The following is a 16,039-nucleotide window of genomic DNA, read 5'->3' as shown; positions in this document are numbered from 1 at the left end:
TGACTCTAAACATGTATGAAACGGATTTAAAAGGAGAGCTGTTTACCTTCCTTTTAGAAAGGACAGACAAATCAGTAACAGTTGATCATCTGTAAATAGCTGTAACTTTAAAGTTTTTAACTATTTATTTGATTACCCCCACGGAAGAACTTTTGGAAGAAAAAATTATTAGTGTTGAGAGAGGGGTTTAGGTTGTAGCCGTGTTGGTCTAAGGATATAGGCAGACAAGGTTCCTTGGGTGACCACCAACTGCTGCAGCTTCCTTAGCCTGACGAAGGGTTTTTGAACCCAAAAGCTTGCTTAATAACTATTCTCCAACCATTTGGGTTGGTCTAATAAAAGATATCAAATTCACCCAAGGAACCTTGTCTGCTTAGTGTTGAGAGAGTTGTTTTAGTTCAAAAATGTTTTAAGGGTACAGATGTCCCCATCTTTCTCCATCCCCCAGCTTTAAACTAGATTCACCAGGAGATGGAGACCAAAGCCCTGGGGTAAGTGGGTGACCTGGAGGAAGCGCAAGCAGGACAACAGGGGAGGCATTCTCACTGTTCCTGAGAAGTCAGGACAATTGGGTGGTTACCTTAGGTGCCTGTACATGAATGCACGGAGCCTGGGAAGCGAGCAGGAAGAATTAGAAGTCCTTGCATAGTCATGGCATTATGATGTAATTGAAATAACACAGATTTGATGGGATAGCTCGCATGACTGGAGCACTGTCATGGATGGGTATAAACTGTTCAGGAAAGACAGACAAGGGAGAGAAGGAGGAGGAGTTGTGCTGTATGTAAAAGAGCTGTATAATAATTGCTCATAGCTTCAGTATGAAACTGGAGACAGGCCTATCGAAAGTCTCTGGGTTAACGTCAGAGGGGAGAGCAATAGTGGCGATGTCATGGTGGGGGTCTGCTATAGACCACCAGACCAGGAGAATGTGGTGGATGAGGCTTTCTTCAAACAGCTAGCAGAAGTGTCCCAATCACAAGCCCTGGTTCTCATGGGGGACTTTAATCACCCTAAAATCTGCTGAGGATAATACAGCAGTGCACAGGCAATCCAGGAAGTTTTTGGAGAGCGCTGGGGACAACTTCCTGGTACAAGCACTGGAGTGGTCAGTAGGGGCCATGCTCTTCTTGACCTGCTGCTGACAAACATGCAATTATTGGTGGGGAACGTAGTAGTGGTTGGCAGCTTGGGCAGCAACGACCACGTGGTTAGCATTTGATTAAATTTTTGCCTACAAAAGCTCATGCCTCTGAATCATTTAGTTTGTGAGGTGCTACCTTGCCCTACCTTCTGGCTGACATGGCTAATCACCTCTGAACTGATTTCTAAAACAAACTCATTTGGCCCCATGTGCAGGATCTAGAGCAGAGGATCTCTGTTATCTGGTTCGCTGAGCTGCAAATTTGGTGGTGGGGAGAGACACATGGCAGTGTTAATTGGAGCTTCAGCAGCTGCTGCTCACCCTACCACCAAATACCTGACCTGCAGGCAGTCCCACAGGCCAGATAACATGGCTCTGCACACCAGATTGCACCTGTGGCACTGCCAGGAGGTCACAAATTTGGAGTGAGAAAAATGATGGCTGCTGGGGCTCCTAAAACCACTGGAATTAATGCTGCTTTCTCTTGTCTCAGCACCAATTTTCTGGCTTCATGGGCTGGATGACAAGACTTCATGGGCTGGGTCTGGCTTGCGTTTTATGTATTTGAAACCCCTGCTCTATAAATAGTAATCAGTAAAACTGATTAAATATTAATGCAAAACCGGTAACTTTTAGATGTGTTAATTCTTTTCTTTTTTTTTTTAATCTCCAGATTCTACTTGGGAGTTTCTGCACTTGATTCTTGACCTTTCCATGAAAGTCCTGAAACAAGATGGAAAATATTTCACACAGGTATATATCACCAACAATTTACATCTTTGGATAGTGAAAAATATCCAGGCAAACATTTTCTTTGTTTAATATATCCCTAGAAATATTTGTGTGAAATATGGACTTTGCTTCTATTGGACTCATGTTTTTACTGTTTATTCTCAGCTGAGGTCATACTGTTCATGTCGACATCTATAAACACAATTTCAGAAACATGATGAATTGTCATAGAGGATTATACCTTCAAGTGACATTTTAAAAAAGCAAGAACAGATGAACTGTAATAAACAGAGAACTGGTTTTCATGCCAATGACTGATAATAAAAACAAAAGATGAAAACTTGTTTTTCATATGGCATGACTGAGTTTAAAATTGATCTACTGGACATCTAACAAGCAATACATTTGGAATAAATAATACAGTGTAATTCTCTTCTTTCCCCTGCCATAATTTCAGCTTTGCTCCAAGGATAAGATGTTGTAAGACACAACCTTTGAACGATCCAGGTGTAGTAATAAGTTAGAATTTTTTAATATTCTAAAATTTGTGTTTAGTGAGCAAGCTAACTGTGATGGCTTATCAGAATTTTTTAATTTGACCTTGACCCAGCTGTTAATTTGTTTAACCCAGCTGTGCACTTGTTAATAGGAGACCTGTTGCTGAAAAATGAGAAATTTATTTGTAGTTCTTTGCTAGATGATTTTAGTTCAGATTGCCTCAATTCTGGGCCAATCTCTTAATTGGCTTGCTGATTTTCTTGTACTGAGTTCCATGCTATTTAGAACCTAAACATTCTTCTGAAGCCTTGACCATGAGAATGGGACATCTTTGAAATATTAGAATCTGGGCAATTTCTTAATCATTTATTAAGTATTAAGGACGCTTCTGTGGTTGTCATGACACCTGTGGCATATAGTCTCCTACAATGACCTTATACATCATTTTAGTTTTTTTTAATTGTAGATTTTACATCAATGCTCAGTGTATAAACTCCATCTGTATGCAGGTGTGTGTAGTAGCATTTTATAAAGAGGTTCCAGGAAGAGACTTAAAAATGTTTTGCTTTGGTATATGAGTGGTGGGCTTTGTTTTAAATCTTCCTTATCCCAAAAGAATATTTATAGGTCAATTGGTAGAGGCAAAGGACTGCTAATAGAAAGAAAACCAATAAAAATGCCTTGAATTGACATAAGCTGTTGACATTTGACATACTACACAAGCACAGGAGAGATGGGCTCTTGGACAGCTCACCCTGTTGAGGAGATTAAATGTATTATTATTTTCAAAAAGAAAAAGAAAAGCCTATATGCTCATTGGGTTCACTAGCTTAGGAAAAATCAATTGCTGCACTTACATTTTTTCAGGGCCTTCAATGATAATGCAGTTTCTTAATGTGAAGACAAAACAAGGTTTTTCATTGATGTACCTCTACCCCTTTGAGACCTGTTTGAACCCTTTACACCTGGATCTGGTAATTGAACAGTCCTCACTCAATTCCTTGAAGGGGCATTTTTAATGCTTAGTAAAATCAGCTGTCATTAGTTGTGTGCAGCTTGGAACAGCGGTGGCCGGCCTGCAGCACACATGCCACAAGTGACAGCCTCTTTGGCATGTGGCAGGCCAAGAAGACAGGCAGTATGGTGGCTGATAGGGGAAGAAGCAGAAAGCAAAGCAGCAGGTTGGGCAAGGAGCGCAGGGCAGGGAACAGAAAACGGAGTAGCTGGTTCCACAGGGAAAGAGAACCAGTGTGGCACCCAGGAAGTTTGGGGCCAGGGGGTTAATTTTGAGGCATGCCTCCCATAAAGATTGACCACCAATGACTTAATGTACTTTAAATTTAGATATTCCTGAAGCAGGGGTAAGCAACCTTGAAGGGGCTTCAAGCCAAAATAAGGCAGGCTGGTCCAAAGGTGAACCACTGCTTGTGTCCCAGCTGCCATTCCAGCCCCCCGGCTGTAGCTTCTGCCTCCTACCCCTTGCCACTGATTCCTGTCACCCCTTCGTACCATAAATGGCACATTCAGCAGCAAGAAGTGGCAGGTGCAGTAAAGAGGTGCACGAGAGAGAGAGAGAGCAGGGAGGACCAGGATGGTAACAGATGGAGAAACTGGAATAAGGTGGCAAAGCGGGATACACAGGCAGAGGGGACCTGGGAGGTCCACCTGTAGATCAGTTCTGGGCTGGATACATTCACTTGGTGGATTGAATATGACTTGTGGGCTGTAGGTTTCTTACCCCTCTTTCTTAAAGGATATGCTTAAACCTTAGAGACATAAGTTAATGTTATTACCACTAGTTTCCATTTGGTATCAGAACTTACTGCATTTTTCAAAAACAAACAAACAGTTTTGACAGCTATGAGATGGGTAACTGTTTGGAAATTCTGACTTTGAATTGGGTGCTGTACTTCTGTCTCCTACTTTGGTTGCTTTTGGTAGGTTAATTATTTGCTGATTTAGTTATTGTTACCCCACTTGCCATATCTAGCCATATCTCTTTTCTAGGCTTGTGTTGGATTTACTAAACAAGACAACTCCCTTGCCTCAGAGACAGAAATACACTCTAAAAACAAAAATATGTCTTTTGGGCTTACCTGCAGCAACATGTGTTACCCTACAGTCACTCTCTTATCTGAAAGCTTGCTAACTGTGACTGTTACCTTGTCTGTTTGGGCAGACTGTTGTGTCTAGCAACGTTCTCAGAAATACAACTCTGACAATTTAACTTCAGTCCACTTCTTTGACCATTTAGAGTTGGGCACCAACGTACAGAAGATACAGATTATTTGTTCATAATTCCATATTACAAATGTTTTCTTCTTAGCCTACAAATTAGTTTGAGATGTTTGCATGGGGACAAAAGTGTACTAATAAACAAGTACAGTAGAACCCGGGTTCTTTTAGGGTTTAATCCCATCGTCCCTTGTGAAGATGAGGTTTTGTGATTTTTCCTGGATATAGATAACTGCAACAAACAGCTTCGCAGCATCGCTGAAGTGTTCCAGCTGACTGCTGCTGCTCTTTATTTCAAAGGGTGCTACTTCTCTGTTCAGCCATGCTATACTAGCTGTGCTGCAGTTGAGTGGAGAAGCAGTACCTTTTAAAGTAAAAGCCACAGCAGTCAGCTTTGTGGCTCATACTTCCCTCAGCATCTTGCTGTGAGTTAAGTGGATTGCAGACCAGCTTGAATGATCCAGGTTCTGTACAGATACTGTAGTGAGGTATTGCACAGGATCTGTCTGCAGTTTCATGCAGTTAAAGCTGAAGAGTTGGTAGAGAGGTTCTTTAACATTTGGTAGAGATACTAAAAAATACAAGTGATTGTAAACAGGTAATTAGATACAAAAGCAATAGAGGTATAATAGCTGTAAGAAACAGAGCCAGCATGAAAGTCTGGAAGAGTAGTAATTGAGTACCCCTTGCTATTGTATAGCCATTATGCCCTCCATATCTAGATGTGTAATGTAATTTTTCCTTCTATGCAATATTATATTTGGACTAATTCAGCCTTTATAATTATTTTTATTACACATGCAGTTCTGAATTTTTTAGAGTTTTTCCCCTTATTCTTTAATTATTTAAAGTTTTGACTATTTAATATAAATTAAAGAGGATAAAAAGCCCTTAATGCTCCAAACCGGTTAAACAGTACTGTTTCCAGTAAAGTGACGTAAATTCCAAATTCATCTTCATCAAAGCTGCCTTTATACATAGACCTCTCTGCAGCACCTTTTGACAGGCCTAAGGCAGACTTATGCTTTAAGGATGCAACATGCATTGTCAAAGCAGGGTTGTGATAAATGTGTCAATATTAACATCTAGCAGTTCTAAAACAGATGTGGTTGATGAGCTAAGCACAGCATATGTAAATTTATTATAAGCTATATTACAACAGTGTCTAAGGAACACTAATCTTTATTGTTATATCATTTTGCTAAGCACTAACAAATGTATAGTAAGATACATTTTCTGCCTATAAAGCCTTTCTCCATCTGGAAAAACATGTTTAAAAGTAGAGTATCCTAAGGAAAATGGAGCTGTAATGGTATCAAGGTCTGCAAAAAGTTTTCTATAAAAGGTGAATGTTGCCCATTCATATTTTAAATTTGAATCAATAATCAACCATTGAATCAATAATATTATGTTTTTTTGGATCCATTTATATTTGGAATGGGAGACTTCTTTTTTTTATTTTTGTTAAACCTGAAACTCTTCCAAATGCAAACTATGAAAGAAAGCAAGACGTGGCATGGTACGATTAAAATCTGAGCTTATCAATAGAAACTTCTTGATGGTTTATAATTTGCTTGTACATACGTATATTATTGTACATAGGTTATGAACAGTCCATATCTTTGTTGGCTACCAGGTTGTCTAGAATTGTCATGTAGCATTACAACATACGGGGATCCACAGTCTGGTACAGCATGTTTTTTCTCTTTTCTCTTACCAAACCGAAAGGCCTGGCTTTGCTGTAGTGATCCCTTTCCAGAAATGTTTAGTTAGAGTTGCATCTCAGGCTAGCTCAGAGGGCTTTTCATGATGACTGATTGTAAGAGGGCTCCACATCATTTAAATAAAGTGGAGAATGGAGTAAGGGGTAATGTAAGTGAATGATTGATTGATTGTTTTTGCCGTTTACATATTATATATAAAAAGTCTGCAAAATACCCACTTAAGAATTAATAAAAATTGCATAATAGGGACAGGGTCTTTCATTGTACTTTCAAATTAGATGGGTTTAGTATTTTATATAGTTGACAGGGCATGCTATTATACTGGGAATATCTTTTGAAGAATAGTAGAAATTAGATTGTTTTACCTTTTTTCCTTAATGACTAAAATGTACTTGCAGTTTTTAGTTTTTTCTTGTTATTCTCAAAGTAGCTTTGTTCTTTGTAAACTTTTCCTTGTATGTAATTTCACCTTGCAACATGATCATTCTTTAGACATACAGATGAAGTGCTTCAGGCCAGGTCCTATTCCACCTGCTGGGTGTCTAAGTGAACTGAGGTGCCTAAGTGTGATTCTAGGCCACTGTTCACAAAGTCCCTTGAAAATCCATTAATATGTCTCTACTTTGCCCTGTCCATTCACAGCATCTGATGAAGTGAATTTGGGTTCATGAGAATGTGTGCTGTGTCTGTCTAGCTATATACACATGTACATATAAGTGGAATAGAATCTGGCCCATAGGGTGTGGACAAATGAGAACATTAGGAGCCCTTTCAAAAAGGGAATGGTTCAAAAAGTCAGCAGCTGGTATATTCTACTTCTTATGTGTGAACAAGCTGCACCAACTTTAACACTCCTTCCAGGATTGAAGTTGAAACAGTTTTGCTACCTTTGAATCATTCATATCACACGGTTAAGAATACTCTGGGTATTGTGCAGTATTGTCTTGTACCACTAGGTGGAAGATGATGACTGTTGGCTAGCAGTTTCTCAGCACAGCAGAATCCAGAGGAAGACAGCTTTTGGATAATTTACATTATTAACGATGCTAAAACAGGCTTGCCTAATTTTAGGATTTGTTTTTAGATAGTTATGAAAGGCAGTTCAAAATTTTAATTTTTCCCCATCACCCAGTACTAGGGTGATAGTATTTTTATGACTTGACCTTTAACGTAAGCTGTTCAGTTGCTCAGCTTTCACTCTTGACTCTTATGAACTCACTATTTCAGTATGCCTACACAGTACCCATGTTTCCAGTGTAGAAGCAAGCTGTCAGTAACTAGTTACTGGTAGAACTCCCAGGCTTTTATACATCATAAAGAAGCAAAGGGGATTATTTGACCTCAGTATTCTTTCCTGCCCAGAGCAGGGGGGCTGGACCTGATAATCTCATGAGGTTCCTTCCAGCCCTGAAACTTCTGTGAATCTTGTGTGAGGTCCGATCTTGTACACTTACTCCTGAGCATAATCCTATTAATCACCTATTGCTGCATGATGTAGCAGGAGTTGAACTTCTGTGAATCCTGTGTGAGGTCTGATCTTGACACTTACTCCTGAGCATAATCCTATTAATCACCTATCGCTGCATGATGTAGCAGAAGTTGAAAAGACTTGCCCTTAGTATAGCTTATTGCTTCTCTGGTGTCCTCTCTCATTTTGAAGCTCAGAAATGAAGCGACTTGACATATGCTGCATAGTGAAAATGTTGCTCCTGTGGGGTGAGGAGTACCATCATGTCCCAATGGAGCAATTAGACACTTCACACCTCAAAGATAGAGCCTCAAAGTAGCAATTGACATGAGAATTCAGTTCTAATGCCATTTTGTCATTCTTTTCAGTCCTCACCACATCTTGTCTTCCTTGGACTGTGTTCTTATCAACTGTTGATCCTTTGCATCATGGGTTATACACAAGAGGTCTAAGTGACCATCACACCAAGACCTTCAGCATTTCCAATTAGGCAAGAGTATAGAAGAATGGAGGCTGCCCTTGATCTACCATCCCCTCATTTAGATCACTGAGACAGTCCAGAGTGAGTCCAGATATTCAGTGTCTCAATAGTGGTAGCTTCTGCTGGAGAGGACAGATTAGAGCTGCCTCAGAGATGGCACGTTTCTGTTCAGGTGATATCCCTTAGCTTTTCTCCAACCAAGGAGTATCTACAAGATGGTGGGAGCTAGGGTTTTGAGGTTTGGACCATGTACCATGCATTAAATGTTAACAGTAATCCTCTCAAAAGCATAGCCTTGGATTTTCAAATTGTTTGAGCGATTTAGGAGTATATGGCTTTAGTGAAAGCAGACACCTATGTCAGGTCAGTTTGGTGTCTTGAGAATCCTACCCAAGCTGTCAAAACTGCCTTGAAGCTCATGCTGCCCAGACCTGTTGTAAGGCTGTCTTGGAACTGATGTGAGAGGCCCACAGACCACTATCCCATGCTCCTTATTCATGTGGGCACCAATGACACGGCTCGGAGCACTCCCAGCCAGGTCATGAGACGCTACAGGGATTTGGGAGCGGGGCTTAAGGGTCTGGGGGCACAGGTGGTGTTCTCGTCGATCCTCCCAGTCTCAGGCTATGGGCTGAGAAGGGACAGGAGGATCTATGTGGTCAACCAAAGACTGCGGCGCTGGTGTCGTCAGGAAGGCTTTGGCTTTCATGACCACAGCCCGCTCTTTGGCGAGAGAGGCAGCGAGCTGCTGGGAAGAGATGGTCTCCACCTCTCTCCCCTAGGGAGGAGGCTCTTCTCAGCCAGACTGGCTGACCTGCTCCACCGGGCTTTAAACTAATCCCGCTGGGGGACGGGGGGACTACCGCCACTGCTGGCCTGCTGAGCAATCCTTGCAAAGCCAGTGGATCACGGCACTCAAGGGAGCCCACCCCAGCCCTGGTAAAATCTGTGGGCAGGGAAGGAGCCCCCCAGGGGGCACTTGCCTGCCTGTACACAAATGCCAGGAGCTTGGGGAATAAGCAGGAGGAGCTCATCCTCCTGCTCAGTGCAAACAATTACGATGTCATAGGGATCACGGAGACCTGGTGGGACTCCACCCATGACTGGACCACGGGGATAGATGGCTATACCTTGTACAGGAGGGATCGTGTAGAGAAAAGGGGCGGGGGTGTAGCTCTCTATGTTAAGGAAAGCTACGCGTCCCTGCAAGCCGATATTGGCGACCAGGGTGGACGGCTGGAGACCCTCTGGGTTAAAATCCGTGGGGAACACGGCACAGGGGACACAATGGTGGGAGTCTATTACAGACCTCCCACCCAAAGTCCTGAGCTAGACCAGGAGTTTGCCCAGGAACTGGCTGAGGCAGCTTGCTCCAGGACCATGGTTGTCATGGGTGACTTCAATTACCCAGACATCTCGTGGGAGGATCTCTCAGCAAAATCTGAGCGGTCGCAGAGCTTCCTCTCGTGCATGGATGACCTCTACCTGACTCAAGAAGTCTATGGGCCAACGAGAGGCAAAGCGCTGCTCGACCTGGTGCTGGCTACTGGGGAGGACCTAGTCGGCGACCTAGTGATCGATGGGAAGCTGGGTGACAGCGACCACGAGCTGATCACCTTCACCATCTGCCGAAAAGCTGGCAAGTCGGTCAGCAACACGCAAGTCCTTGACTTCAGGAAAGCCGACTTTGACAAGCTCAGGAGGCTTGTCAGTGAGGCCCTAAGGGACTGTGACCACAGGGAGAGGGGAGTTCAAGAAGAGTGGTTGCTCCTCAAGGGAGCGATCCTCAATGCACAAACTAAGTCTATTCCATCTCGGAGGAAAGGCAGCAAGAGGGCACAGCAGCCCCCCTGGCTCTCCAGGGACCTAGCAGACCTCCTGAGGCTAAAAAGAAAGGCCTACAAAGGATGGAGGATGGGAGTCACCTCCAAGGAGGATTATTCTGCGCTGGTCCGGTCCTGTAGGGAGCAGACCAGGAAAGCCAAGGCTGCAACTGAACTCCAGCTAGCTTTGAGCATCAAGGACAATAAAAAGTCCTTTTTCAGATATGTGGGGAGCCGGAGGAAAAGCAGGGGCAACGTTGGACCCCTGCTGAACCAGATGGGGCAACTGACAACTGACGCCCAGGAAAAAGCCAACCTATTAAATAGGTACTTTGCGTCGGTCTTTCATCAGCCCCATGGGACGCCCGTGCCCGCTACAGGGCCGGGAAGTCCGGGTGAGGGTGATCCCCTGCCCTCCATTAATGCTGACTTTGTGAAGGAACATCTTGAGAAGCTGGATACCTTCAAGTCAGCCGGCCCTGACAATCTTCACCCCAGGGTACTCAAGGAGCTGGCGAGCATCATAGCCCAGCCTCTAGCGCGGATCTTTGAAAACTCTTGGCGCTCTGGTGTAGTGCCCGAAGACTGGAAGAAGGCCAACGTGGTGCCTATCTTCAAGAAAGGGAGGAAAGTGGATCCGGCTAACTATAGGCCCATCAGCCTGACTTCTATCCCGGGGAAGATCTTAGAAAAGTTTATTAAGGAGGCCATCCTTAATGGACTGGCCGACGCCAACATCTTAAGGGATAGCCAGCACGGGTTTGTTGCGGGTAGGTCTTGCTTGACCAATCTCATTTCCTTCTACGACCAGGTGACCTATCACCTGGACAAGGGAGAAAGGATTGATGTCATATATCTTGACTTCAAAAAAGCCTTCGATCTGGTGTCCCATGATCGTCTCTTGGAGAAACTGGCCAATTGTCGCCTTGGGTCCCCCACGATCCACTGGCTGGAAAATTGGCTCCGTGGTCGGACCCAGAGGGTAGTAATTGATGGAAGTCACTCATCGTGGTGTCCTGTGACCAGTGGGGTCCCCCAAGGCTCTGTCCTTGGACCCATACTGTTCAACATCTTCATTAATGATGTGGACACTGGAGTCAGAAGCGGACTGGCCAAGTTTGCTGATGACACCAAACTTTGGGGCAAAGCATCCACACCAGAAGACAGGCGGATGATCCAGGCTGACCTGGACAGGCTCAGCAAATGGGCGGATGAGAATCTGATGGTGTTCAACACCGATAAATGCAAGGTTCTCCACCTTGGGGAAAAAAAACCCGCAGCATCCTTATAGGCTCGGCAGTGCTATGTTGGTTAGCACTATGGAAGAAAGAGACTTGGGGGTCATCATTGACCACACGATGAACATGAGCCTGCAATGCGATGCTGCGGCTAGTAAAGTGACCAAAACGCTGGCTTGCATCCATAGATGCTTCTCAAGCAAATCCCGGGACGTCATTCTCCCCCTGTACTCGGCCTTAGTGAGGCCGCAGCTGGAGTACTGCATCCAGTTTTGGGCTCCACAATTCAAAAAGGATGTGGAGAAGCTTGAGAGAGTCCAGAGAAGAGCCACGCGCATGATCAGAGGTCAGGGAAGCAGACCCTACGATGACAGGCTGAGAGCCCTGGGGCTCTTTAGCCTGGAAAAGCGCAGGCTCAGGGGTGATCTGATGGCCACCTACAAGTTTATCAGGGGTGACCACCAGTATCTAGGGGAATGTTTGTTCACCAGAGCGCCCCAAGGGATGACGAGGACGAATGGTCACAAACTACTACAAGATCGTTTCAGGCTGGACATAAGGAAGAATTTCTTTACTGTCTGAGCCCCCAAGGTCTGGAACAGCCTGCCGCCGGAGGTTGTTCAAGCGCCTTCATTGAACACCTTCAAGATGAAACTGGATGCTTATCTTGCTGGGATCCTATGACCCCAGCTGACGTCCTGCCCTTTGGGCGGGGGGCTGGACTCGATGATCTTCCGAGGTCCCTTCCAGCCCTAATGTCTATGAAATCTATGAATTTTTTTCCCCTTATTATATTAATGATAATCTGCTTTTTAGTTTAACCCAGCCTTTTTTCAGCATTTTTAATGATTGAACCATTATTTTTAATGTTAAATCCTTGTCCTGCTGCTTACCAAACTAATCTTTGATGGCTGTCATCTTGAGCCCTTAATAAAATGAAATTTTAAAAATACTTTAAGAGCCTGCACCATCTTTCAGCCTAGGTCATCTTACTCTTAAAGAGAGACATGTTCTCAATGTTTATAAGTTGTGTGTTCCAGTAAACTCTGACCACTGTAGCGAGGATCAGGTTTCTCCCCCCATGCTACCATCTGTCATTGCTGCATTTTTCCGGCTGCTCTCCAATACATTGTGGCTCTGTCTTATTCAGGCCACTTATGCCATTGCTTCATATTCACTCTCCTTTGTTGGCTTCTGTGTGGGAATTCTTTTTTTAATTAGAACTTCTGTTGGAGTGGTAATTGTAACAGGATGGAGGAGCCCCAGGGGCAGCCGTGACATCCTCTGGTGGCCTTGCCTGCTCTGATCTGGCTACCTGGGTCTCCTTCTTTTTTCCTCACCTGCCACACCTTGATGTAATGAGTTGATTGGTGAAAAGGGAGGCTGTCCTTGGGTCTCAGATTGAGCCTTGTCTGTCTTTCAACCAACAGATCCCTCTCAGACCCCACTGGTCCCAGTCCTGCTCCTCCCAGGCTAAGTGGACTCTCTTGATCTGCCCATGCCCCCTGGGCACTTGTCACCTTAAGGGCTATTTGTGACCTCCAGCTGTCCCCACAATCATTCCCATTGCTTGCCAAGGTTGTTGGTCAGTCACTCTCATCCAGCCTCCTTAGGCCTCTCCGCCCTTGTTGGGGCCTCAGCCTTCCCAGCCTCCACCCCTTTCTTCTAGCTGGGCCCTTTAGCCCAGGCCCACTGCGCTGGACCTGACTTCTGGGCTCCACCCCCCTGTCTTGCCTTCTTGTGCCCTGGACCCCATGATCCTGGTGTCTGCACTTCTCACGCCCTGGACCCCCTTGCCCTGTCTGGCTTCTGCCCATGCTAGGCTTCAGCCTCTCTAAGCTTCTGCCATCCTTTAGCTTAAGCCTGCTCTGTGTCCTGAGTCCAGGTTCCTGGCGGAACTCAAAACACTGGTGTGTCCCTGGGCCCCCATTGTGGGCTGACTGCAATGTACCCCTCAGGCACCCAACTGTGGCATCCTTATCTCCCTTTGTAGCCACTCCTGGACCACCAGTATAACTATAAACCAAAATACAAGCCCTCAGGCTGTAACTCAGCTATTCCCATACTGAGTACAGCTGTAAACAACAGCTCACTGCCTGTACCACACAAACAGGGTCATACTTCCCTGCCAGTTTAAGCACCTTGCTTGCAGTCCCAGAGCAGCTCAAGTAGCAAGTTAATGTCTCCCCTGCACCCATCTTGCTGTAGAACTGTTTTCCTTACTGCCTAAAACGGGTGGGCAAAATGCGGCCCGCAGGCCAGATGCGGCCCACCAGGCCATTCTATCCGGCCCGCCAGGCCCCTAAAAAATTTAGAAAATTAATATTTATCTGCCCTGGCTGCCTGTCATGCGGCCCTCGATGGCTTGCCAAAACTCAGTGAGCAGCCCTCCTCCCAAAATAATTGTCTGCCCCTGGCCTAAACCCTTTCCTGGGCTCAGGCACTAGCTTTATGTGCCCCTTCCAGTCCGGTGGCTTTCCTCCTAGACATGGGGTGGGATTTCCTGTTAGAGCTGGGCGACTAACTTCCAGGGCAGCTTACAACTGCTACTCCTGCTGCCTTAGCAGGGCTCTGCCTTACTGTCCTACTGCTCGACTAATAGCCCAGCAACAGGTACTCTTAGTCTATGAATAGGGACCCACCAAAATCGCAGTTTCATGATTTTAACGACAACCACAAAATTGGTAGGCTTCCTGTGAAAAAGCCCAGTCCTCAAAAAAAAAAAAAAGTGCAGGGACTGCCAGAAAGCCAAAAACGGACATCATGCAGGAGGAAAAAAAAAGGGGAGGGGGAGGGCAGGAAGCTGCAAACAGAAAAAAAACCAAAACCAAGAAGCCATGGTGTACTGGAGCATGGGGGAGGAGGGAAAATTTTTGTGGCAGAGCACAGTGGGTCCTCCCACACCTCTGCCCTGGAAGTCCTGCCCCTCCCCAGAAGTTGTCATCTGCCAATCTCTGGAGGGGGCAGAGCATCTGGGGCCCCTCTGCCAATCAGAGGTGTGGGGGGGCCTGCTGTACTTAGACTGCAAAACTGGGGGTGGGGTGCAGGTTCCCCCATTTTGGTAGGCCCCTATCTATGACTCTGTAGCTCCCTACTCCCCTGCAACCAATCCATAATATGCAGCACTTCCTGCCCACCTTGGGATATCCCTGCTACTGCCTCTGCCTTCAAGTAACAGGAGTCTCTGGCTCCCTGTTGCAATAAAATTCTCCTGGACTTTAGATGTAAAGAAGACTGGAGCCACAGTTGTGTGCATCGTGTATGTAATCCCTTTCAACATTCTTCTTACACTTCCATTGCATCAAATGTAATTGTATTTTTGTAGACTTTAAAGCCTCAAAACCCTTTCTGGCCATTCACCACCGTTTCCAAATGACCTTGTTTGGACTGAATGACTCTGCCACGCTTTAACTGTCTTCAGGCCTATAGTCCATTCTGAAATGAGTAAAATAAATATTGGCCCTATTCAGCTGTTTCCTTTTCCATCCCATGTAAGGAGAAATCCACTGATACGTTACACTTGAAAGCTGAGAAAATGTACTGCCACTTCACCCAGCACAATTGTAGCTTATATGTTCATGGCAGGGAGAGGAAAGAATGTGATTTTGCAAGGGACAGGAAGCCTTAAAGTATGACATGAGGAGCTATTGATAATGTTCTGTATATGATGGTAATCATTTAAGCAGGGCTGGCTGGAGGATGTTTGTTTGTTTGTTTGTTTGTTGGTTTATCTGTCTATCATGAGAGTGAGGCATTACAATAGGACAGACTTTTTTTCTTCAAGAGCTTCCCATTTTCCAACCTAATCCACATTGATTATTTTTAAATTATTTCAAAGCACCTGCTTGGAGGTGTTAACCATGTCAGGGCTTGTGTTATGTACTCTGCAAACACACCAGTGAGGACTTCTGTCCTAAAGAGCATGAAACCTCTGCAGTATGCCTACCTTGCTTCTGCAGTATTATTAGGGAAACAAGTTCCTGGGCATGTCCCAGCCACCTGCTCCTGACAAACCCAGAAGTGCAGTGGTGAAGCTACTCTGGGGCGTTACCTAGTGGCTACTCTCAGGCACACCAGAGACAAAGGTGTCAGGAGCAACTATGAAGGGGCACCACAGAGCAGCTCCACTGTTTCATTCCCATATTTAATGGGAGTAGGTAAGTAGGATATGCTTGGAACCATCCCTCCTCAAGTGTGCTGTGGAGGTGTAGTCTTACCCTAAAAGGTAAGGCAGTTTTTATGGGGAAAGGCATTGGCAGCTAATCTGTGTGAGCATTACCATGTATGTAGGAATTGTAAAAATATTATATAGAAAGAGTCTCTTTAAAAAGATACAGTGTAAAAGAACCAAAGTTAAATCTCCTAATTGCTAGTATGCCTGAAACTTTTAAAATGGCTTTAGACTCTCTCCAAGCCAAAAGAGACATTGAGCAAATATATTGACACTAATGATAAGGTGGAACCAATAAGAAAAAGAAAAAACTAAAGGTTCCAGATGAATTTTTCCCAGTTTTAATAAAGTACAGTACAGAGTAGATTTAACCAACTCTTTGAAAGTTTGCTGTCTGGACAAAATGGGAACAAGTAGGGTTCAGATTTCTGACCTCAGTTACATCCCTGTATGTTAGGAATAATTCCCTTTTTGAATCATTTAACTGCTTTAAATTTTGTGAAGATGAGATCAGAATGCACGTGA

At 44.6% G+C, this 16,039-nt stretch overlaps 1 protein-coding gene across 1 annotated transcript in view; it reads left to right on the top strand.

The window, feature by feature from the left end:
• The window catches only part of SMS (spermine synthase), a 90,084-nt gene that overhangs the window by 63,988 nt on the left and 10,057 nt on the right, over positions 1-16,039 (top strand). The window contains exon 9 of the mRNA XM_059720852.1: positions 1,818-1,897. Coding sequence (XP_059576835.1) covers positions 1,818-1,897 — 80 coding nt within the window. The remainder of the gene's footprint in view (positions 1-1,817; positions 1,898-16,039) is intronic.

The sequence above is a fragment of the Alligator mississippiensis genome, chromosome 1, assembly GCF_030867095.1.
Source record: "Alligator mississippiensis isolate rAllMis1 chromosome 1, rAllMis1, whole genome shotgun sequence".
Taxonomy (NCBI): domain Eukaryota; kingdom Metazoa; phylum Chordata; order Crocodylia; family Alligatoridae; genus Alligator; species Alligator mississippiensis.
Note: the sequence above shows the minus strand (reverse complement) of the source record. Positions and strands in the feature narration are given on the sequence as shown.